Source organism: Phascolarctos cinereus, unplaced genomic scaffold (genome assembly GCF_003287225.1).
Source record: "Phascolarctos cinereus isolate Bilbo 61053 unplaced genomic scaffold, phaCin_HiC Scaffold_5;HRSCAF=322, whole genome shotgun sequence".
Classification (NCBI taxonomy): Eukaryota; Metazoa; Chordata; class Mammalia; order Diprotodontia; family Phascolarctidae; genus Phascolarctos; species Phascolarctos cinereus.
Genome location: NW_027555958.1, coordinates 418,805,652 through 418,831,933, shown reverse-complemented (window position 1 = coordinate 418,831,933; position 26,282 = coordinate 418,805,652). Strand labels below are relative to the sequence as shown.

Here is a 26,282-nt window from a genome sequence, read left to right as displayed (position 1 = left end):
AGTGGCACAATGCTGGAGACTGGTTCAACTACAATATATGTTATCTAATCTCAACTGGGTCCTCACAGATGCATGATAATCCTGTTATTCCTTCCTGAATGAATCTCTACCTGTAGCCCATTTTTCAGATTGGCCATTCTATTTTGGGAATGAGGGGGAATTCTTTTCCCTCCTCAAAATCCTACAGTATCCTTCACCTTTCCCCCCCTGGAGAGAGCCTTGCCTGCTATTTGGCTAAAAGATTTGAGGGAGAACATTTCTCATGAACTCTTTTCTCCCCGGTCTATACCTCTAGATCTTTCTATATCATCCTCCATCATCCTTCTGTTATTCCAAGGCTCTGATGAAGTAGCTCTCCTCATCCAGACCAACTCTTTTACTTTGTGTCTTCGATCTCATCTACTCCTGCTTCTTCTAAGAATATGTTGCCTCCATCTGATTTTTCTCTCATTTCTAGAGAAATACTTATAAACAGGTTCAGGTCTTCTCTATCCTTAAAAATCCTGCACTTGACCCTAATATCCCTTTAAGCTAAGATCTAATATTTCTTTTTCACAGCCAAATTCTTAGAGTCACCTCTACTTGTTGCCACAATTTCACCACCTTCCACTCTCTTCAGACAGAAAGCAAATGCCTTCTGCTCTGACCACTCAACTGAAACCACTTTCACCAAGGTTATCAACCTATTTAAAACAGCTAGATCCATGGCCTCATCTAAATCCTGAACCTTCTTGACCTCCCTATAGATTTTGTTTTGTTGATCTCTTCCTCTTCCTAGATGCTCTTATCTTTTGGTCTTCAAGATACTATGGTGTCCTGGTCCCTCTACTCACCATATGACCATTCCTCAGTTTCCTTTGTAGGTTCATGAACCATCTCTTGATTCCTAACTGTAGCTATTTTCCCTTAGATTATCTTCTCTCTTTTTTGCATCTTAGTGATATCAGCAGCTAAGTAACACAGTGGATAGAGCACTGGCCCTAGAGTCAGGAAGACTGGAGTTCAAATCCAGCCTCAGACACTCACTAGTTCTGTGACCCTGGGCAAGTCACTTAACTTCTGTTTGCCTTAATTCACTGAAGGAGGAAATAGCAAACCACTCCAATATCTTTGTCAAGAAAACTCCATACGGGGGTCGGGGGCCACAAGAGTTAGACGTGACTGAACAACAAACAATGCAGTGATCTCACCCATCCCTATGTATTTGTGGCTGTTGAGTTGTTTCCGTGGTGCCCAACTCTCCATGACTCCATTTGGGGGTTTCTTGACAAAGATACTGGAGTGGTTTACCATTTCCTTCTCCAGCTCATTTGACAGATAAGGAGCTGAGGCAAAGAGTGTTATGTGACTTGCCCAAGATCACATAGCTAGTAAGTATCTAAGGCTAAATTTGAACTCGGGTCCTCCTGACTTCAGGGATGGTGCTCTATCCCGATGTACCACCTAGCTGCCCCTCCTGTGGGTTTAATTATCTACAAATATGACTCATGAATCGATACATCTACCTTTAATCTCTTTCCTGAACACCAGTCCTGTTAACTTTTTGCTGGACATTTCTACTTACATGCTCTGTAATAATTTAAAATTCAACATGTCTACAATGGAGCTCCCAAAGTTTCCTCCCCACCCTTGACTGTTTGATGAACTTCCTATCTCTGTTGCAGACACCACCATCCTTTTGATCGCTAGTTTTGCCATCTTGAATGATCCTTGACTTTTCCATACTTCTTCACACCCTATATCCACATTTTTGTCAAGTCTTGTTGATTCTACCGCCACAACATCTCTTGAATCCTTCCCTTTATCTCTGTACCCTATTTCAGGCCCTCCTCACATTTTGTCTAGACTATTGGAACAGCATCCCAATTGCTCTCCCAGTTTCTAATCTCTCTCTTCTCCAAAACACCTTCCACAGAGCTGTCAAAATAATCTTCCTGATTGCCATGCGGACTCCCCGCCATGAACTCTCTTAACTGATTCTCCACCTGCCACCTTGTGGACATGCTTTTGGGTAAGAACTCACTACATCTAACTGACCTCAGGCTGCCTCCCTTTTCCACCACAGTACAATCTTTCCCTCCCACCCTCCCTCAACTCTTATCTCATGCTCTGGGAGCAGTAATCAAATCAACATCACCATTGCTTCTAGAAAGGGCACATCATTCTATTCACTTATGGATCCACTCACCATCCTTGTAACTTCACACTTCCTCTGCCATTGCTTCTGTTGTCTCCGCTATTAGAATGCAACCTTCCCCAATGGCTCAGTCTGGCTCTCTTTTGTATTTCAATTCCTTTCCTTAGAACTGACTTTTTATATTTATTAAAATACTTTTATTTTGTAAATATTTTATAAAATATTTATTCTCTTATGTTTATAGAAAAATTTTTAGAAATTTCTATATTTACAATTCTAAATTTATAGAAAAAATTTATTAAAAAATTTGTCCATTCATTCATACAATTCCTTTAATTTCTGAACCACCATGTCACTTTCCTAATAAAATTCTTCAGTGATGACTGGGAGATTAAGCAATTTGTCCAGACTCATACAGATAGTATATGTTGGAAGTTAACACTTGAACATAGATCTTCTCAATGCCAAGGCAGATTCACCATTAGCCCACACTTTCATTGTGGCTCTTACTTCCAGGAAATCAGGGAGTAAGAAGGGCAATTCTATGATGTGCACATTTCATCATTTTATTTATATTTTTGAAGTAGATTAACTTGGTGTTAAATTAGGCAGATTCTTTCCACCCTTTCTCACCTTGGAAAATATGATCAGTTACCAAGAATTCAGTCTTTCACTTCATTTGTCTTTTCCACTGGTAAGATTAGCACAATTCCCATCCAACCTTCTATCCACATCAAGTAAAAGATATCCATAAATCCTACATTGCCTGATCCTATCTCTCACCCAACTATTCTGGCTGCCCTGGGCTTATTTTAGTCATGTAGAAAATCCGTATTTACACCTCTGGATGACCTTTGGCAAATCACTCCACTTCTCAGCCTTAATTTTCTCATCCTTAAAATAAGGAGATTAGACTAGATGACCTTCAAGGTCTCTTTAGGCTTTAGGAATGTGATTCCATGATCCTCTGATCCCCTTCCTCTCTTACATATCTCTTTGGTTGATGGGTGCACAGTGACTTTATTTTCCCACCCCTTAGGCTCCAGCTTCCAAAATGGTGGTGTTCACCTAACTAGATAAGATAATCCCCCCAAACTTTGGCTAACTGGGAACCATGGTTAGATTGTATTAGCAGCAGCAGTAGTAATGACTGGAACTGGTGTAGTGCTTTAATTAAAAGACTAGGATCTGAGTCTCTACTATATCAGAGTCAGAGGGGACTACAGAAAATCATGGCAGGTGGCATAGTATAGCACTGGCCAAGGCATCAGAGGTGGCTTTGAAGCACCCCACTAATCCTTCTTGTGATAGAGCACTGGGCTTAGAGTCAGGAAGACTTATCTTCATGAGTTCAAATCCAGCTTCAGACACTATTTAGCTGTGTGACCCTGGGCAAGTCACTTCACCCTGTTTTGCCTCAGTTTTCTCATCTGTCAAATGAGCTGGAGAGAGAAATGTCAAACCACTCCAGTATCTCTGCCAAGAAAACCCCAAATGGGCTTGCAAAGAGTCAGACAAGATTGAAAAATGACTAAACAGTAACAAAGAGTACAGTAGTTTTCAAATGGAAGCTGGATGATTGTGTGTGTGTGTGTGTGTTAAGAGTATTTTCACAGCCCTAGCTATACTCGATGACTTCTGAGATTTCTTCCAACACTGAGAGACTGTCTTTTTCCTTTCAGTCCCTTCTCTATCGTTACATAGCTTCCTGTTTTGACACGGTAGTGTTCTTGCAAACACATCCAGTAATCAATCAATCCATGACAATGACTTGTGAGTGTCAGTCACTGGGTGAGGTGCTGGAAACACAGAGACAGTAATGAGTCTTCCTGACTCCAAACGCAGTGCTCTATCCTCTATGCCCTTCGTTAGGAAGGGTTAATAATGCAGAAAGTGGTAATAATGCAGAGTAAACTTGAAAGCATATTCTGCATTGTCTTCCCCCAAGGCTGTTAAACATTCACCAGCACACCCCTGGGTCTGAATATGTCATTCCCCCTTTCAGTGATTTTCTGTTGCTTCCTGTTGCCTCTAATATCAATATAAACTCCTTTGTTTGACGTTTAAAGCCCTTTACAGCCTGGCCCTGACCTGTTTCCAGCCTTACCCATTACTTCCTTTCCTGTATTTGTGTGGTCAGTCACATTGGTCTTCTTACTGTGTCTCTTATATTGTTTTTGCCATTTTTAGTTGTATTAATGTTTGTTTAGATTATATAAATTTACAGATTACTTCCACTTTATGAAAAGTCTTGTGTGACAAAGTGATTAAGCCAAACTAATAATGTAGTGACCTCATATGAAAGTGCATGCAACATTTCACATCTATAGTAACCTCCCCTCCCCGCCGCCTCTCTATTTTAAAAAATTGACAGGGGAAGCTAGGTGGCACAGTGGATAGAGCACTGGCCCTGAAGTCAGGAGGACCCGAGTTCAAATCCGGCCTCAGGCCAAACATTTGACACTTACTAGCTGTGTGACCCTGGGCAACTCACTTAACCCCAATTGCCTAAAAAAAAAAAATAACAGGAATAGATTTTCTCTTTCCCCCCCTCCCACTGAAACAGAAAAAAAAAATTTAAAACCAACATACATAGTAAAACAAAACAAATCCCCTCAGTGGCTGTACATACTTGCATGTGTGTGCGTGCACCCCCCCCAATATGTGTGTGTGTATATAAATATACATATATACACATACACATGTATGACATGCTATATCAACTGCTACATAGTAGGTGATTTCCAAGGTGTTAACAAATCTATATTCTTATTTTTACAGATTTCAAAGTTTGTTTTGTACAGTGGGCTTGTCAGTGTAGAAATTGTTCTGGTTCTGCTCATTTCATTCTTCATTAGTTTATAAAAAAAGTCTTCTAAACTGTTGATTTCTATAATATTGATATAATATAAATTGTTCTTCACTCTGCATCAGTTTATATGTCTTTCTATATCTTTTTTGGGGGGTGAGGCAATTGGGGTTAAGTGACTTGTCCAGGGTCACAGAACTAGTAAGTGTCTGAGGCCGGATTTGAACTCATGTCCTCCTAACTCCAGAGCTGATGGTCTATCCTCTGCACCACTCAACTCCCTCTTCTATATCTTTTAAGAATACTCTATTTCCTCACTTTTTTTTTTTGCAAAATAATGGGTTGAATTTATTATGCAGAGTATTCCAAAAGTGTTAGCTTAGTTTTAAGTTATTAGTACTAGGCTTTTTTTCCTTTAGATTCAGGGATTCATTCACATATAATCCTCTTTTTGTTTTTTTATTTGGCTTGTGGAAGTGCTCATTTTTCTTTTGGGTATTTGTAACACAGGAATCACTGGAGTTTTTGGACTCCAACCTTTAACAGGTTCACTCTTAATATGGGCAGACAGGAAGACAGCTTCGGAGGGGTAAGATAAAAATTTTTTCTTCCCAATGGGTTCCTGATAATGGGAGCATCAATTCCTACAGGATCCCTTAATGACCCTTCTCACAGGGGCCAGTGAGAAGGGGGGTGGCAACAACCCCTGTGTCTGGATGAGGGTCCGTTGGGATAGGCACAGTACTCCCCTAAATCCCCAAGCCTCAACGGGGACCGGTTGAAGCAAGCACAGCATTACACTGTCATGTTCCCCAAATCCCCACTCTCTGACCAGCGCTTACGTGATTTATAGAGAAGGACACAAAGAAGGCAATTTGCCAGCAATAACTTCACAAGTTTACATTAACTCATCATTATCTCAGTGGATACTTACAATTAAAGCACAAATGTTTATATTATTTATCCTCTTATAATGCTGTGCAAGTGTGGTGGAGATGTTTATAAGCCATGGGCCTGGGAACTAGAGATTGTTTTGGCTATGAATCCTGAGAATTTTTATCTAAAAAAGAACAACAAAAATCTACCTTACGGTATTTAAGTTAAAGGGTTAAATTAAATTAAAAGGTTAGATAATAATTTATTAAATTATTTAAAAATTTTAAAGTAAATTATATTAAAAGGTTAGATAATTTATTAAATTATTAAAATTTAAAAATTAAATTAAATTAAAAGGTTAGATAATAATTTATTCTTCTCAGTGGGTTAATAAAGAATAACAAAATCTACCTTACAGTATTTAAGTTAAGGTTTTAAAAATAAATAAGTGATGGAAGGAAGGAGAAGGCTCTCAAATGCAAAATAGACATTCCAGATGGGCTTGAATAGCTCAGTGGTATATGAAGAGGTCATTAAGACAGTGAATTTGCCTCAAAGGTTCAGACTTCATTCATCCTTAGCCACCCATTTCCATAAAATCCTCCAAAGTATATAGGAAACCTAAGTGACTTACTTGGGACTGATTGCCCTAAAAAGCAAGGTGGAGTGTCTTAATGAGAGAAAGGGCCTTTGAAACTAAAGATTGTCAGAACTAGACAGACTCTACTTCTTCCACCTCCTACTTAGAGATTTCCTCGATTCTTCAGCACAACAGTATTCCATCACATTCATCTACTGCATCCCTCCATTGATGGATCCTCTTGGTTTCATTTGTCACCCATCACTCACATAAAGAAAAGCTCTTTGGAGCTCACAATAATTTTTAAGAGTGTAAAAATGTCCTGAGAACAAAAAGTTTGAGAAGAACTAGCTTCAATTACTTGGGCTTGAAAAAGACAAAAATGATGATAAGGATATCTGGTCAGCTCCATAGTCAGGTGGCACCTACTTTGGCCTAACCTTAGAATACACTCCCACTTATTATTCATTCTTTAATTGATGGATGTCTATTTAGTTTCCAGTTTGGGTTTGTTACTGTCTTTTTTTTTTTGCCACCACAAAAAAACTGCTACAAATAGTTTTGTACATGAAGGACCTTCTCCTCTTTCTTTGCTCTGTTTTGGGCATAGGCCTAGCAGTGGTATAGCTTGGGCACTCACTCTTTAGTAACTTTTTCTGTATAACTCTAAATTGCTTTCCAGAATGATTTATATTCATATGTCCGCCAACAGGGCGTTAACATGCCCTTTCCAACATTTATTTTCTTTTTTTCTTGGTCATCTTTGCTACTTTGACAGATATTAGATGGAACTTTTGAGCTGTCTTAATATAGGTCCATGTCAATGCCTCTGCACCTGCTTATTCTTCATGCATAAAATTTCTTCTCCTCACTTCTATCCTTGGTTTCCTTCAAGACTTGGCTCAAATACTTTACACATGAAGCCTTTCCGGATCCCCTTCAGTCTTACTGCCTCCCTCTCAAAATTACTCTGCATTTACTTTATGTGTATTTGGAATGTGCCTATTTACATAGGTGCTTTTTTCTCTCTCTTTAGAGGTCAAGAACTGTTCTATTTTGGTTTTTACATCTTCAGAACCTAACATAGTAGGTGCTTAATAAATGCTTAGTGATTGATTTATCAATTGTGAGCTCCTTATGGGTAGGAACTGTCTTTTGCCTCTTTTTGTTTAGCACAATGCCTGACACATAATAGGTGCTTAATAAATGTTTATTGATGGATTGATGGATTCAATCTACTCAGGTAGATATGAGATACCTACACAAGGAAACATAATACCAAGTATTGTTGTTCAATCGGGCCTAACTCTTCATTACCCCACTTGGAGTTTTCTTGGCAAAGATAGTGGAGTGCTTTGCCATTTCCTTCTCCAGCTCATTTTTCAGATGAGGAAACTGAGGCAAACGGGCTTAAGTGACTTGGGTCACATGGCTAGTAAGTGTCTGAAGCCAGATTTGAACTACAAAGATGAGTCTTCCTAACTTTAGGCCCAACACTCTATCCACTGTACCACCTAGCTGCCCAGTAATACCAAGTAGAGTGTGACAAAGCTAAAAGAGATATTCAGTCAAAGGGCTCTAGGAAAATTTGAGATGGAAGATAATGGACATTCAGAAGGCATAGCAGTGTCAGAAAAACTGGGTTTGGACCCTGGCACTGCCACTTTTTACCTGTGTGATCATGGAGCATCTATCTAGTCTTTCAGCATCAATATTTTCATTTATAAGAAGGGGACTATACACACACACACACACACACACACACACACACATATATATATATATATATATATATATATATACAAAATTTATTTTATTAAGCATTTATTAAGCACTTATATATATATATATATATATATGTGTGTGTGTGTGTGTGTGTATGTATATATATTAGCATTACAGAATTGTTCATAAGCCTTAAGGTATTATATTTTAATGGGAGAGTAACAGTTCCCTTTTTCCACATCTCTCTGGAACTATAAGGAGACTTCCAGTGATGAAAGAGAACTTGTACTCACTTGGTTGCCTGCTGCTGGGGTGATATTAAGAATGAGGTGTGCTCCCCTTAGACTAGCTCTGTTCTCAACAACTACATCTATTTATGACTTGATATTCTCAAATGTTATTAATAGGATCACATGAATAATAGCACACATTCTAATACCTGCACCCCAGGGGAGTAATGAGTCTGTACGCTCTAAGGGGCTGGGGCTTAAACTCATTTTTGTGAGTAGGGGCAATAAATAGGCCCAGAAGAAAAGAAACTACATGGGGGAGAGGTGGTGGGGTATGGTCCAAAACCATACAGAAGGGATAGAATTCCATTCCAGGAGTACCAGGATTAATCCATCAAAAAGGTTAGGGAGGAATCAACCCAGAGGTCAGTCCGTTGTAGTTCAGGAATGCATGCGGTGTGCATAGCCCAAGCTGTTGACTGATTATAGCATCTCATGAAAAGCCTATTTCTGAGCCAGTTCTTTTATGGGGTTAAGATATTAGCCATGACTCCTCCTCACTCAGTTGCCTCATTCAACAATTAAATAAACATTTATTAAGCACTTGTGTTCAAGGCATTGTGGGCCCAAACAAATGAATGAATGAAAAAGGAGGAGGAAATTAACCATTCTTTCTTGTACCTAGCACAACTGTTCAGTATTCAGTCATGTCTGACTCTTCATGAGTCTGTATCGATCTTTATGAGGTTTTCTTGGCAAAGATACTGGAGTGGTTTGCCATTTCCTTCCCCAGAAGATGAAGGCAAATTTAATCAAGGGGCTTTCCCACCAGAGACACACAGCAAGTGAGCATCTGAGGCCATGTTTGAACCCAGTGCTCTAAGCCACCTAGCTGCCTCTCCCTAGCACAGTCCATTATAGATAATGAGGGTTTAATAAATACTTGTTGAACAACTGATTTCTCAAAGCCCTTCTTGTATGTTATATCAACTCTGGCATCCAGTTATCACTAAAAGGCTGGCAGGAAGCATCTATCGCCTTTATTTTCTTCACTGGAAGACCTGAAACAAATGGAGGGAACAATAACTCATTTACATGGGGATTTAAGATAGACAAAGTGCTCCCTCCACAACAGCCCTGCTGGACAGCTACCCTTAGAGCATTATTGCCATTTCAGAGACAAGAAAGCTCAGACTTAGAGACACTAAACATATAGTTAATAAGTATCAGCGTCCAGAGGTGAATCTAGGTTTCCTGGCTCCAGAACCAGTGTCCTTTCTACTAAAAGATGTTCTCCTTTCCCCTAGACTTTCTGCTAGACGCACTATTCTTTCCACTAGTCCGGAGAGGTTTTAATGGTTTATCCAGTGAGAAAATAGATCTCCAAATATTCTCTTTCAATCCCCAAATCCAGACCTTTTTATAATAGGTATAGAATAAAGGTATTAGAGAAGAAGCTTCCTAAGGTAGGGATTGTGTCCCGTAGAGCCCAGTTGCCCTTCATGGTTCTGGTTGACCATGTAGGATCTTTGCTTCTAGCCATGTTGCTTTAGTATGATGTAAAGAAAACTCTTGAGTAGTTTGTTGGTCTTTCCTCACCTGGGTACAACAGCAGGGAGAAGGCGTAAGCTGTGAGTAAATAATCTCCAGTGAGTGGAGAGCGTAAGAAAAGGGAGGCTAAAACTTCTCACTGGGGGCCAAGATCCCCTAGGACTGAACCTGGCCTGGGCACACGCCTGAGTCTAAAGATGACAGGCTCCTTAAGGAAGGGAAGTGACCTGGACTCTTGGGCCTGGTAAGAGTTCTTTAATGTTAGACACAAGTGAGGCTGTGCTGTGGATGGAGCGCTGGGTCTGGAGTCAGGAAGAACTGAGTTAAAATCTAGCCTCCCACACTTAGCAGCATTGTAACCCTGGGCAAGCCACTTAACTTTGGTCTGCCTCAACTATAAAGTGGGGATAATAATAGCTCCTACCTCTCAGGGTTGTTGCAAGGATTAAATAAGATATATGTAAAGTACTTAGCGCAGTGCCTGGCACATAGAAGTGCTGAATAAATGGTTGTTTCCTTCCTTTCCTCCCTTCCTTCTTCCCTTCCTCCCTCCCTTCCTTTTTTCCTCCTTCCTTCCTTCCTTCCTTCCTTCCTTCCTTCCTTCCTTCCTTCCTTCCTTCCTTCCTTCCTTCCTTCCTTCCTTCCCTCCCTCCCTCCCTCCCTCCCATCTTTCCTCCTTCCCTTCTTTCCTTCCTTCCCTCCTTTTCTTCCTCCCACTTTCCCTCCTTGCTTCTCTTTTCTTCCTGGCTTCTTGCTCAATAACATTCACAAGCCTTATTGATAGAAATAACTAAGATATGAGAATACTGAAATATGCTATTATCTCCTTCTGATCCACTTTTTTCCACATTACGGTTTTGGTTTTTTTTTTAAACCTATACCTCTTCCTTCTTTTCCCCACTCCTGTCTCAAAGGACCAGTTGGCTCTTCAGGTTTCTTCAAGGCAAACCCCTCTTCTGCCTATGCCCTTGATTCTGTCCCAGGGGTGGGGAACTTATGACCTCGACTAAATCAGTCAAAGGGCCACACTTGAGGACCTAGAGGGTCACAGGTGGCCTTGAGGCAGCAGGTTCCCCACCCCATTCTGTCCCCACTGATCTCTTCTTGGAATTTTCCCCATCAGTTACTTTTCCTTCTCATGCATTAATCTTTCCTTGTCTGATTTCTTCCCCCTATAACACATGCAATTCTCTCCCATAATTTTTTAAAAGTCTTTCTTAGACTCTCACAATCTTCTGGGAGTTTAGGAGGCAAAATAGTGCAGTAGAAAGCATTTTAAACCTGTAGTCAGAGGATCTGGGTTTAAATCCCAACTCTGTCACTTACTGTGTGACCTTGAACATGTCACCTCTGTGGTCCTGGCTTTCCTCACCTGTCAGATGAGGGAGTTGGACTAGGGCAGAGGTGTCAAAACACACCCTGGCTCACATCACTCCTGAGTATGGCCCAAAGAAGATTAAAATGGGATTGGGAAACATTTAACAAAATAAACAATAATACAGTAAAACATAGGTAATATTAATATGTAGTTTTCTAATTCAACATGTGGCCTGCAGGGATTCTTATGTATGGTTTCGGTCCCTATTTCTATTTGAATTTGACACCACTCAACTAGATGACCTCTAAGCTCCTTTCCGATTGTGAATCTTTGTTCCTCCCCTAAGCTTGCCCTGACCCCATAGCACTCGGCTTACATCACTCCTTCAGCATTCACATTTATGCCCTGAATCCTCTTTAATGGTCTATATGTCTCATCTCCCTGGCTAGACTGTGAGACCACAAAGGTCAGGGACTTGTTCAAGTTTGTATTCCCACCCCCACTCTCCCCAGGGCCTAGCTCAGCCCTGGAATATGTAGTAGCTACTCAATCATTGCTTATTGAATCAAATGACTTCCCTTAAGTGACTAGATTGTTCCCATCTAGGCAGTCTCCCCTCACCCTTCTCCCCAGTGCCTGGCAATAACTATCTAACTTTGGAAGAAATCTGAATTGGGCCTGTGCATAGAACTAATAATCTAAGGAAGCTACTTCTCTGGGTTTTGTGTCCTTTGGGCTCAGTATTAAATACCAAGTAGGTATCTAATCAATACTTAATAAATTAGATATATAGGTAGCTAGGTATGTAATAAATATTTATTGTATAGATTATATATGTTGATAGATAAGTATATAATAGATATGAAATAAATACTTAATAGATTAGATATATAAATAGGTTTCTAATAGATATATGCTAAATATTTACTAGATTGGATATGTAGATAGATAAGTATGTAATAAATATCTATTAGATTAGATATATAGATAGGTATGTACTATTAGATATGTAATAAATACTTACTAGATTAGATATGTACATAGATATATAATAAAGACTTAAGAGATAGTTATACAGATAGACAGGTATGTTATTATTAGAGAGATTAGATATGTAGATAGGTATGTAATAAATATTAATTAGATAGATAAGATATGTAGATAGATAGGTATGTAATAAATATCTATTAGATTAGATATATAGATAGTTATGTACTATTAGATATGTAATAAATACTTACTAGATTAGATATGTACATAGATATATAATAAAGACTTAAGAGATAGTTATACAGATAGACAGGTATGTTATTATTAGAGAGATTAGATATGTAGATAGGTATGTAATAAATATTAATTAGATAGATAAGATATGTAGATAGACAGGTATGTAATAAATCCTTAATAGATTAATTAAAGAACTGTTACAAATTTGGTCTGCTGCACTCAAATAGTAACTTTAATGACGAAAGCAGGGATGTGTGTAGACTGTGCATTAAACAAACCAGTCAACAGAAGGTTATATAATTTGAATTTTAATCCTTGGATGGGCTGGTGTGGGGTGGGGAGGAGCGGAATATCAGTGAAGGGTGGGCAGTGATGGCTTTTCTGTTGACTCCATGTCTTCTTCCACCCTCTGGCGCCACCTAGAGGCCTCAACATCAGGTGTCAGAAGCCTTCTGTAAGTAGGAATGGGTTGGAGACAGAACAACATTACGTATGCAAGGTGTGTCTCCAAGTCCAGAGCTTCCTCTTTGTTTCTGAAGTTGATTCCTTGACTCTCTCAGTTTTCTCACTTCAACATGTAGTACCCATTGTAGTCTGATTTTTCTAGCTGCTCCCAGGTCCCAAACCTGTTGGATAGCACTGACATTTCAGGTGGGGATGCCGGGGTGGAAAAAGGTACAACTCCTTTGGAAACTTCTGGGCCTGGCTATAGCTGCTTTGCTGTGGAGAAGGATGGTGGATAGGTGGGACAGAAGTGGCAACCCTACTGAACCAGCAGTAGAGGAAACCTAAAGGAAACCAGTGTCTTTTATTTACAGATATTTACAGAACACTGCAGATGGTGAGCTGCAGCAAAAGTCAAGTCTGGCAGGAACAGGCATATTCAGAAATGGGATCCTGTGAAAGTTGATGGTGCTGCTGGGGAAGAGCAGGTCTGTGAAAATGAGAGAAAACTGTCTTCAGTCCTCCAAACCTTAACAACATATCTAACTTCTCTTCCTTGAGCCTAGGGTCCTATTAGCCAGAGAAGCAATCTTAAGAAGAGTCAGTGGAAACCTACAACTGGTAGCCATGAATTTTCAATTACCAGGCTAGCATAATTAGTTGATTAAATTCCAATTCATTGCTTTATCACCCTCCCATCACTAGCCATCCCAACCTGCTCAATACTGACTCAACAAGAGTGTCTCAGCTTTGCTTAACAGCTCCCAGTAGGAGGAATGCAACTCATAGTGAAATCCTCTGTCTTTCCAACTAGACCTCTGATTTCATCAGCAGAAAGAGCTTCTCTGAAGCTCCCTCTCCTACTACAGAGCAACCTGTTCTCTGCACTTTTATAGCCTGAGATGATTGCTTGGGGCACAGAGGTTGTGACTTGCCTAGGGTCATACAGCTATTATGTATCAGAGAAGAGATTTTTACCAGCGAAATTATTTATGTATCTCAATTATTTCTATTGCAGAAATTAGGGTGATCCTTAGCTTCGGATCTAAGTTGTAGCAGATTCAGAGTTGGAAGGGACCTTACAGGTCATCTGAGCAAATGCCTTCATTAAACTGAGGCCCACAGATATTAAGTGACTTTCCCAAGGTCACACAAATAATAATAATAATAACTCATTTGTATAGTGCTTTAAGGTTTACAAAGTATTTTCAGGTAAACTGTCCAAATATTATTATACTTGTTTTACACTGAGACTCTGAAGTTATAACTGGTTCATTGATGATGGGGCCACTGTACCCCAACTATCCAGTTTCTATCAATGGCTCTATCTCCAGCCAAAATTCAATTTATGACCATGTCATAAAAGTTCTGAAATCATAATTCATAACCCTCCCTCCCTCTTCTTTTTCCCTCCAAAGTTATCACCACAGACCACTTACCTTAAGTAGCTGAGTCAAAAGCCACATTAGTAAAAACTCCAGGAGTTCCCATGACACTATAGAATGAAAACATGATGGCATTGGGATAAGAATGGAAGATCTTCTCACTGGTCAGTTATTGCAGTGTTTATTTTTCAAACATATCCAGCAAGCCACATGATTTAATGAAAGACCTGAGTCTTTCCCCTTCCTTTAGTGAACTTCATTTTTGAAAAATAAGATTCATGTCCATCAAAGGACACTGTTGGGTTTTTCCATAGGACCTTACAATAATTCTAAATTATGCCACATGAATCTTTAATTCAGCCCCCTACTGAGTTTCAGGCAACCTTACCCTTCAACCCCACTTGGATAAATAGTCATTATAAACACTCCAACTTTTGTATCTGGCATATAAAAAGAACCATGTATTTTAGGACTTGTAATTCATATATGACATAGTCTGTTAATTAACAAAAATATTTCCACCTTACCTTCGGGGGCTCAGGGGCCTTTTTCCATCATCTGATAATGGGAGGTGAGAAGATACGAAGAGTTGGTTTAAAAGAAAAGGAAGGTACAAAAGGAAAAAAAAAAAGACCATCAATAAAGGATATGTTAGAGGAAAAACAGTGAGGTGACTTCCAAAATGGTAAGAGAAGATAAGGGAGTGGCATGTTGGGTAGTTGTAGTCAGAAAACCTAAGCTCCAATCTCTGCTTTCTCATAAGCTGTAAGATATTGAAAGGCTCGTCATCTTTCTGAACCTTGGTTTCTTTATCTGTAAAATGGGGTATTGGGCCAAATTGGAACAGTCCTAGGTAAGTGTCTATGGTTTTTTCCTCAAGTAACTGAGAAATGGAGCTAAATCAGACAGGAGATATTAGTCAGGAATTTAAGTATTACTTCCTTAAGTCATTTGAATGACACATTAATCATAATGCCCTGTAGTGGGGATATGGACCCTCTTCTCCCACACTCCCCTACCCATTTGTTGTTAGTTACTTCCCTTAAAGAACAAGGAAAACAACATGACTCTGGAGTTAGAAGGTATGAGTTTAAATTCCACTTCTTTCTTATTTCAACTTGGGCAAGTCCCTTTGCTTCCTAGGTTTTAGTTTCCTGACCTATAAAATGAGGGGATTAGACTACATGACCTCTGAAGTCCTTCAAGTTCTGGTTCTAGAATCCTATGGTCACTGTTAACTTTGAGCTGTTAAGTAATTGGAGAGATGAGCCCTTAAATGGTCAAGGCTTTTCCCCGTAGAACTGACATTATTTTCCCGCTGCTACTCTCAGATCAAGGTTGATTTTTATAATAATCCTTCTTCTGCAGGCGGCCTTGTCTGGTCCTGCCCTTCACCCATCCTCCATCTCATTCCCTCTGAGACGATCCCTCATTTATGGTTTATATCTTGTGTGTATATATATATATATATATATATATTATATATATTTATTTGTACATTGTCATCCCCATTAGAATGTGAGTTTTTAGAGGGCAGGGATCCTGTTTGGCTTTTCTTTGCATTCTTGGTGCTCAGCACAATGCCCAGCACATTTGTTCAGTCTTTTTTTCAGTCATATCTGATGTTTCATGATCCCATTTGGGGTTTTCTTGGCAAAGATACTAGAGTGGTTTGCCATTTCCTTCTCCAGCTCATTTTATAGATGGGAAAACTGAGGCAAACAGCCTTAAGTGACTTGCCTAGGGTCACACAGCTAGGAAGTGTCTGAGGCTGGATTTGAACTCAAGTCCTCCTGACTCCAGGGTTGGCACTCTATCCTCTGTGCCACCTAGCTACCTCAGCACATAAGAAGAGCTCAATCAATGCTTATCAAATGTTGACTAACTGTTAACTTCTCTATTAACTATATATCTATATATCTATATATCTATATATATAGATATATAGATATATAGATATATCTTACTTGGGTTATGCCTACCCTCAGGGTCAACAGAAGTAAAGTTTTCTAATCATCTTTGGCCAGAAGAACCATATACCATACACCTGCTCATTTTGACCCATGGGCTGGAGATGCTACCACTTAAACTGATCTCAACTTTGTTTACATGTAGACAACCTTATCATGAACTACCAGGATTAGAGGGTTCCCCAAATACCTTACAACAGACAGAATAAAGAGCTTATCTTTTCTCCCTTACCTTTTTGTCTGAAACGTTTCCTTAGAAGAGCCAAGATTGAACCACCTATTACAAGACTTGATGCAGACGCAACTGCTCCTCCAAAGTAAGTCAGAGCTTCCTGGATGGACAAGGAGTTCACTGCAATAAATTCCACCCATGCATGTTAGTACCAGAATCTTCAACCATCCACCCAAAAGGATCCCAAAGATTCTACAAAGCACTCTGAGATTGTGCCAACTTGCAGAAGTCAGTATTTTTATTCATCAAAGGTCCCGATGTTGCTGAGAGTGAAGCAAATGGAAGAATGCAAAGCATGAGATGGATGTCACAAAAAAAATAAACATATAATGAATGGGTATAGGGAGTAACTTTATTAATAGTGATTAAATCATAAACAGAATTCTTAAGTGAGTCAGGTAAGGACTCAAAGGAAGGAATGACACAGTGCACACTAGACATGAATACTCAAATACACAAATAGATCTGTGATCTCATCAATTATAGAGTTCCTTCCAATGGGGAAGATGACAACCCATCTAATGTCTTCCTATCCCATGTAATTTTCAACTATGTCTTTCCCAAAGCTTCCTACAAGGGGATCTACTCAACAAAAAAGGTAGAGGCCTTCCTTGTTCTCTTCCAGTACCTTTGGAATGGGTTATATGTGAGGAGCCAAAGTCTGCCATAATATCTGAGAGTAAACTGAAATATTGGAAAACAGATAAGTAATGGATATCCGTATCTTTTTTGAGAAGGAATATATTGGATAATGAGAGTCACTATGGTATAATCAATCAACAAAGAAGCATTTATTAAGTGCCTACTACATGTCTGGTATTGTGCTGGAAGGAATGATGGACTTGGACTCAGGAAGACGTTGCTGTCTGTGATGTGAGCAATTCATTTAAACTCTCTTAATGTCAAGAAACTCTTCGAGATCATCTACTAAATTATAGATTGGTTGTGATCTGCATGAGGGAAGGGAGTTGCCACACAGAGAAATCAAGTTGACAAGCATTTGTTAAGTACCTACTGTATACTAAGTAGCGTGCTAAGTATGGGAGGTACAAAGAAAGGGAAAAAAACAGTCTCTGTCCTCAAGGAACTCACAATCTAATGGAAGATACAATGTAGAGCAATTATGTACAAACAAGATATCATCAGGCTAAATAGGAAATAATCACAGAACATGGGTATTAGCATTATGGGGGAATAAGAAAAGCTTCCTGACAAAGATGATTTGAGGGAAGCCAGAGATAACACGGGGTAGAATAAGGGAGAGAAATAAAACATAGAGGTTACACAATAAAAACATACAGTCAGGAGATGGTGCACCCTGTGCAGAGAATAAGAAGGATTCCAGTGTCAGTAGACTGTAGAGTATGTGGAATGGATTAAGGTGTAAAACGCTATAAAGATAGAAGGGACCAGATTATGAAGAGCTTTAAAAGCCAAAAAGAGAATTTTATATTTGATCCTGGAAGGAATAGAAAACCATTGGAGTTTATTGACTAGGAAGGTGACATGGTCAGACTTGTGCTTTGGGAAGATCACTTTGATGGCTGATGGAGAGTGGACTGGAATGAGGAAAGACTTGAGGCAGGCAGATCCACCAACAGGCTATTGCAATAGTCTGGGCATGAGGAGATGAGGGCCTGGTGCTGGATGGTGGCAGTGGAAGAGGAGAGAAGGTGACGTATAAAAGGGATGTTGTGAAGGTAAAAACCACAGGACTTGGCAACAACTTGGCCACGTGGGGTGAGAGTGAAGAGTTGAGGATGACACCAAGATAATGCACCTGGGAAAATGGGAGGATGGTTTGAAAATGGGAGGTTCCTAATAAGGAAATTAGGAAAAGTGGAGAATTTAGAGGGGAAGCTAATGAGTTAAACTTTGGACGTGTTGAGCTTAAGAGGACTACAGGAATATGATTCAAGATGTTCAATAGTCAGTTGGAGATGTGAAAGTGCAGGTCAGGATTGAAAATACAAACTATTGGGTCATATTACCTCTTGAATTGAACATCAGATATCTAAATGAGATGAATCCAAACTTTTAAGTGCTCACAATTTCCTGGGCTAGGTTAAGCAGCAGATTACAAGTGAGTAAGAAGGATTCATTAAATGAAACTGAAAGTTAAAAAATGAGTAGTGATTGGTTGGCAAAGCTGCTAAATTTAAGCTCCATCTCTTAATGTTTGAAGCAAAAAACATTGCTCCCTCCAAAGTGAAAGAAATCTCATGCAAACATGGAGAAAGGTCCAGAGGGAGACCTGTTAGAAAGAACAGAGAAGCAGCACTGATTTTGTGGCCTGCTATATTAAGGTGGCATTTGACCTATTAGATTAATATACCTTGGCAGGTTGGCATCTTTTTTGACCAGTTGCCTTCTGCTTGGCACTTTAGTTCTGGGGAGCTGTTCAACACTTGACCCTCAGGGCAATAGAAGATGCATGTGGACTCATAACTGAACTTTCCCAAGGGGTGAGAGCAATTCATCAGCACTGGTTTATGAGGAGTCAGTTCTGGACATTTGGCAACTGCAGAGAAAATGTGGAGGGAAAAAGTGAAACTAAGAAAAAAATCAGCATCACTTCATTTCTATTCTGGGTAAATGTATATGATGATAATAAGCAGTCTTAATAAAATATACTTACCCTTACAGAAAGCATTCTTTTATTCAGATATGAACATGAAGTTTATTTGTGAAGGCAGCATGTAGCTAGAGGGCCAGCCTTGAAATTAGGGAGACTTTGGTTCAAGTCCCTACCTCTATAAATTTATACCATACTAATACTGTATTTCCATGGGTGAGTTGTTTAACCTCTCAGTGCAACTCCCTAAGATGAAATTATAGACAAATGGCCAGATTGCATCTGTGGACAGGAGTTTTCACATCCAGAGTTCCTGGCACTTATGAAATCACAGGTCTGCACTACTAACACCAACACCCCATGAAGTAAGACAGAAGAAGTCAGACTGAGTTACCAACCTCTATAAGGCTCCTCCCACTCAAAACCTCACTAATCCTTCTAACTTTATACATGGCAAAAGATACCATGGTATTCAGAGAGTCAGTGCTGGAGATACAGAAGTATTCAAGTACAGTTTGATGGTTGATAATACCTAGAAACAAGATTTGATCAATTTTCAATTGGCTAACTAATTTTTTTATATGTTGTCTTCCCTCCTTGAATCCCTTGTCCTCTCATCCTATCCCTGGTAATGCCTTGCCAAAGCCCAGCTCTGCATTAATTCCACCATCTGCCTTCTTTGACCATCTTTGCATTCTTTAAAAAAATGTAATAGTTGGGGGCAGCTAGGTAATACAGTGGATAGAGCACCAGCCCTGAAGTCAGGAGGACCTGAGTTCAAATCTGGCCTCAGACCAAACACTTGACACTTACTAGCTGTGTGACCCTGGGCAAGTCACTTAACCCCAATTGCCTGGAAAAAAAGTAATAGTATTTCATTTTCTCCCAGTTACATGTCAAGAAAATTTGTAGTATTCACTTTTACAAAATTTTGAGTTCCAAATTTTTCCCCACTCCTTTCCTCCCTCCCCTCCCCTCTTCTGAAAATGGTAGGCAGTTTGATATAGTTCATACATGTGCTATCATGTAAAAATATTTCCATTTTAGTCACCGTTGTGAAAAAAGAAACAGATCAAAAGGGAAAAAAACCTGAGAAAGAACAAAGTAAGTGATCTGCATTTGGAGTCAAGTTCTTTATCAGGATACGGATAGCATTTTCCTTCATAAGTCCTTCGTACTTTTCTTGAGGATCATTGTGTTGCTGAGAAGAGCTGAGTAATTCATAGTTGATCATTACACAATGTTGCTGATAACATATACAATGTTTTCCTGTTTCTGCTCATTTCACTTTGCATCAGTTCATACAAGTCTTTCCAGATTTTTCTGAAATCTGCCTGTTCATAATTTCTTATTGCACAATAGTATTCCATTACATTAACATACCACAGCTTGTTCAGCCATTCTCCAATTGATGGGCATTCCCTTAATTTCCAACATTTTGTCACCATGAAAAGGGCTGCTATAAATATTTTTTGCACATGTAGATCCTTTTCCCTTTTTTATGATCTCTTTGAGATGTAGACCTAGTATTGCTGAATCAAAGGGTATGAACAGTTTGGTTGCCCTTTGGACATAGTTCCAAATTGATCTCCAGAATGGTTGGATCACTTCACAACTCCACCAACAGTGCATCAGTGTCCCAATTTTCCTACATCCTCTCCAACATTTATCATTTTCCTTTTTTGTCATATTAGCCAATCTGACAGGTGTGAGGTGGTATCTCAGAGTTATTTTAATTGCATTTCTCTAATCAAAAGTGATTTAGAGCACTTCTTCATATGGCTAAAGATAGCTTTGATTTCTTCATCTGAAAACTGCTACTCATATCCTTCGAACGGTCATCATTTGGGGAATGGCTTGTATTCTAGTGATTTCTTAGCTGCTAAATCTAAAAGTCCTTTATTGGTCCTTAATTCATTTGACCTTTCTATAGCTTTTGACATTGTCAGTGTTCCCTTCTCCTGGATGTTTTCCCTTCCCTTGGCATACATGGTACTGTTCTTTCTTGGTTTTCTATCTAACTGATCATTTTAGTCTCCTTTGCCAGGATCATTACCCTGATCCTGCCCATTAAGTGGGGATTTGTTCTAGTTTCTCTCTTTCTCTCTCTACACTCTTTCTCTTGGTGACATTTGCTTTCATGAATTCAATTATCGTCTCTATTCAGATGATTCATCGATCTATCTATTAAGCCAGTCTCCTGAGCTCTAATCCCTCATCACTAATTGTTTAATGGATATTTTCAATAGTTATTTCAAACTCAACATGTCCAAAACAGCATTCAGTATCTCCCCCTTTCCCACCTAACTCAACCTTCTTCCCAACTTATTTATGTAAAGGGCACCACTATCCTACATGTGGCCATCTGCCTTCCGCTGAAAATCTTCAGAGAGGGTGAACTCATTACTTCTCGAGAAAAGCCATTATGCTTTGGGATAGCTCTAATTAAGAATTTCTTTCCTTTGAATCAAGCTTATTTTCTTCTCTTTGCAACATCTATTCTTTATCCTAAGGTCTAACCCTGGGGCCACATAAAACAGGTCTAATCTTTCCATATGACAATTTCTCACACTTAATGACAGTTATTACCTTTCTTCTCCCCCCAAATCTTCTGTAAGCAAAACGTTGCTAGTTCTTTTAACCAGTCCTTCTATTATACGAACTTGAACCCTATTTACCAATTTGCCTTCTGATTTCCTCATTTAATTGAAGCTAATCTCTTCCAGATTATCAATGATCTTTTAACCACTAAACCTGATGGTCTTTTTTCAGCCCTCATCTCTTTTGACATACTTGCTTCACTTAACACTATTGCCTCTCTACCTGGATGCTTTCTTTTCTTTGTTTTGTTTTGGTTTGTTGACACTATTCCTTCCTAGTCCTACTTTACCTATGTGGTCACTCTTCAGTTTCCTTTGCTGATTCATCCTCTACAATATGCCCTCTAATTTGGGGTGTTCCTTAAGGTTCTGTCTTAGTCCTTGTCCCTCAATACTCTCCCTTGTTAATCTCATCAGCTTCCATGGGTTTAACTATCATCTCAATGCAAAGGTATCACCATATTTCCAGTCTCCCAAGTTCATTATCCTAGATTCCTTACTCCCCTTCACTCATTTATTCAGGTTTAGCCAGACTTTACCTTCACAGGTTGGAGGAGGTGCTGTCCACTGGCCAGAAGTTAAGCATTGCACACTGTCAGATCCCTTCAGCACAAAGCCCTTGTCACAGGTGAAATGGCAGATAGAGTTGTCCCTGGAGTCTCCCTGGTTGTAGGAACACTCCCGGCTCCCCCATTCTGGATCATCTAATACGGGGCACTTAATGGCTAGAATATCAAAACAGAAGATTCACAAGTCATGGCCCTATTATGAGAGGTTTTGCTGAACTAGCTCCCTAAGAACTCACATTAATCTTCAGTCTGACTATGGCACCCTTTCCCTTCCAAAAGTGAACATTGCCAAACTATGATTCCCTTTCTACCTAGCCCAGTGGCAACACTACTGCATGTAATGAGGCAGCATAAAGAGTGCTGGCCTGGAAAATAGTAGGTCTGATCCTGGTCTTCCACTTGTTGTGGACAAGTCATCTCACCCCATGAACCTCAGTTTTATCATCTGTAAAATGGACATAATAGGATGGCACTTTACTTGTACATAGATCTGGTGAGAGTATTTCAGTTGTTGTTTAGTTGTTTTTTTATTCGTGTCTGGTTCTTCATGACCCCATTTGAGGTTTTCTTGGCAAAGATACTGGAGTAGTTTGCCATTTCCTTCTCCAGGTCATTTTACAGATGAGGAAACTGAGGCAAACAGGGATAAACGATTTGCCCAGTGTCACACAGCTAGTAAATGTCTGCTTTGAATTCAGGAAGATGAGGCTTTCTGACTCCGGGCCACCTACCTACCTTTGGTGAGAGTATAGCAATACATAAACAATAAATTATTATAGAAGTGTTAACAATGATAATTTACCTTTACAATATGGAGGGGGCATTGTCCAGGATCCTGAAGCTGTACACTTGAGTCTCTGGGCTCCCATTAGCATAAGTCCTCTCTTACAGGAGAAGTCACAAGTGGAGTTATATCCCAAGTTTCCATGTGCCCCAGAGCATTGTAGCATCCCCTGAGGTGGGGCAATCAATGGTGGACATTTGATTGCTGGAACAGAAAACAAAATTTCTTGAGGTTAGCTCACAAAAGAAACTTTTTTATTCTATTCCTTATCACAATGAATTATATCATGCACAGAGCTAAAGGCTTTTACTAATTGGTAAGATCTGTTAGCTAAGGTAATGATCAGTTAGGCTAAGTGGAAGATACTTCTTTACCTGAGTCATTTAAATTTAGATAGTACAAAGCGTTAGAAAATGTAGCAAAAAATGGTCAAATTCCTGGTCTGGGAATAGATTAACAAATGACTCTGCTAATAATAATCATTGTAATCATCAACATTTTAGTAATTCAGAAGTTCAAATTTCATTAACTTCTCCATATTAGAGTAAATAGTTTTCATGAGTTTGTGTGGTCAAAAAAGTCATCACGTAGAGGCCAACCCTCTGGTCAGTTAAACAGGCCTTTTCACGATTGGATAGATATTTCTTCAGTTAAAGACACACAATTCATTGCCAAGATCAGGGCCTTGCCATATTGATAGGATCTGCCAAAATTTGTTTTCTGTTGTCATATCTGGGTAACTGGCAGGCTGATAGACCCTTTTTTGTCTTTTTAAACAGTAATTATTGTTATGTTTTATTTTCTATATTGCTTAATTTTTCATGCATCCTTCTTCTAGCCCTCTCTCAGAGATCATCTCTTGTAACAAAGAACTTTTTTTTAATGAAAAGGAAGAAAGTGTGTGGGGCAGAAGCAGCATAAACCAATAAACAGACTTTAAAATGACAATTGATGCACTGTTCCACTCCGCCCCCCCGATTTCCTTCCCACCACCCCAATTCTACAAAGGAGTGGGAGGAAGGTATCTTTTCATATCTCTTCTTTGAGACCAAGTTTGTTCTTTTTGATTTTGCAATCTTCACTTTCAATTGTTTTGAGTCTGCTCTTTCCATTTACTTTGTTGTAGATATTGTATCCCTTCTCTATCTTAAATAGCAGGGCAGGCTAAGAACAGTGCTTTGGCCCCCTCACGCTTCATCTTGGTTAACTTCTCCTTGCTGATTCGGAACGGAAGTGCTTTTCAGAACCTTTGTATTCTGGAGAGCACCCATGACTGTTCAATTTCTAGGAGCTATACACTGCAAAGCTCTGGGGTCCTCATACCATGAATATGCCTGAACAGCCACAATAATATATTGAATGGTAGTTTAATCTTCTCAAAAGATTTGAGAAATTTTTTTATGTTTGGAAGCATTCAGGTTTGAGAATTGAATGGGGAATGGGAAAAGGAGGAATGAAATAAGCATTTATATAGCACCTACTATGTGTCAGGCACTGTGCTAAATGCTTTTTTTTTTTTTTAACAAATTTTATCTCCTTTAATCCTCATATAAGCCTTGCAAGGTGGATGCTATTATTATCCACATTTTACAGCTGAGGAAACTGAGGCAAATAGAGGTTAAGTGACTTGACCAGGGTTATATAGCTGGTAAATGTCTGAGACCAGATTTGAACTCAGGTCTTCTTGATTCCAGGCCTAGGACTCTAAAATCATCAGGTTCACTTCCATGAAAAATATGGAAGGCATTTATTTGATACTAAACATAAGCTGGTCTTCATTTGTAATCTCATGGATTTTGCAAAGGTTAATGCAGAGGGGGAAGGAGGAAGAGCTAATGAGTTGAAGGGAGTTTGGGCCAGCCTAGGTACTGTGATGCTTAGTTTAATACTCCATGCTCCCATGAAGCTCTTGAGTATAACCAATTGAACTAACTCTCTCACTCTCTCTCTCTCTCTCTCTCTCTCTCTCTCTCTCTCTCTCTCTCTCTCTCTCTCTCTCTCTCTCTCTCTCTCTTTCTCTGTCTCTCTCTCTCCCTCTCTCTCTCCCTCTCCTCTCTCCCTCATCCTCCCTCTCTCCCTCTCTTTTTCTCTCCTCTCTCTCCCCCTCCTCCCTCTTCCCCCCTCTCTCCCTCTTCTGCCCTCTCTCCCCTTTCTCCTCTTTTCCCCCTCTCTCCTCCGCTCTCCCTCTCTTCCCACCCCTTGTCCACTTCCCAGTATGGTCTATTTGCAGCTTAAAGCCTAGACTTTGTGACCTGATTGTGGATTTCTAGTTTTGACCTTATTTTTAACACTGACATTCTTTCCTACTGTCTCTTTTCTGTTAACCTTTGCTTGTTCCTTTTTCTGTGGGTTCCTGAAACTTATTACATCACACAACCTTCACTTATTATGGCCTTCTTTGTGTCAGACACCAAGCCAGGCACTGGGGATATAAAGACAAGAATGAAATCATCCCTCCTTTCAAGAAGTTCCCATCTTATAGACAGAAGCAATTTGTATGTTTAGAAATATATGCAAAATAGATCCAAGTTTATTTCAGGGGGCCATGTTCCTGGTTTCCCATCTGTGCTAGGACTTCTCTACTATCATTTACTGCTTCTAAAAAAGGGAAGGGTTCAATCAGCACCACAGACCCTGTTCAGGGCTGGTCCTTCCTTGACTGTTCCCAGAGAGAAGGGTTGCATTTATTAAGTACCTACTATGTACTAGGCACTGTGCTAAGTGATTTATAAATCTCTCATTTGATCTCATTTGATTTTGAACAGAAGAGATAATACTGGTTTAAATCAAATAGATTCTTATGATCACTTAAAAACCTTTAACAGTAAACATCCAAGAAAGAGCAAGAAGAGATGGATATCTATCACTCCCATCATCCTTCCCCACATAGATTAAAATGGCTCCTTATCGCACGGGTGGATTTCATTATACCATAAAGACACAGGTCACTTCTTAGAGAAATGATCTGTTGTGGGTTGATAGGGGCTATCTCTCTATGGATCCAATGTTATAGATCCCAGTCTCTGTAAACAAAAGCAATAGGATCCTCTCAATCAAAGGACCAGGAAAAAGTGTCCAAACATAAAGAAATTGTCATATCCATAACTTATTAGAATTATGTCCTTTGTCATATTTAGACTACTACGAGAAAACAAATTTCCCTCTTCTGGATGACATTTGACTTTAATGAAGAATACTTGGGGCAGGGAGAGGGGTGGGGGCAATAATATCAAACACAGCTATACTTTGCTAGGGGCTATAGTGCTGTGT

The 26,282-nt window shown here is 39.4% G+C and overlaps 1 protein-coding gene across 1 annotated transcript in view; it reads right to left on the bottom strand.

The window, feature by feature from the left end:
* Window positions 1-12,745: 12,745 nt before the first annotated feature.
* SELP (selectin P) overlaps window positions 12,746-26,282 on the bottom strand; it is a 33,739-nt gene continuing 20,202 nt past the window's right edge. Inside the window, 7 exon segments of the mRNA XM_020974667.2 lie at window positions 12,746-13,387; window positions 14,337-14,392; window positions 14,810-14,840; window positions 16,485-16,604; window positions 18,820-19,005; window positions 22,199-22,384; window positions 23,031-23,216. Of these exon segments, the coding sequence (XP_020830326.1) occupies window positions 14,338-14,392; window positions 14,810-14,840; window positions 16,485-16,604; window positions 18,820-19,005; window positions 22,199-22,384; window positions 23,031-23,216 (764 nt within the window). The 3' untranslated portion in view covers window positions 12,746-13,387; window position 14,337.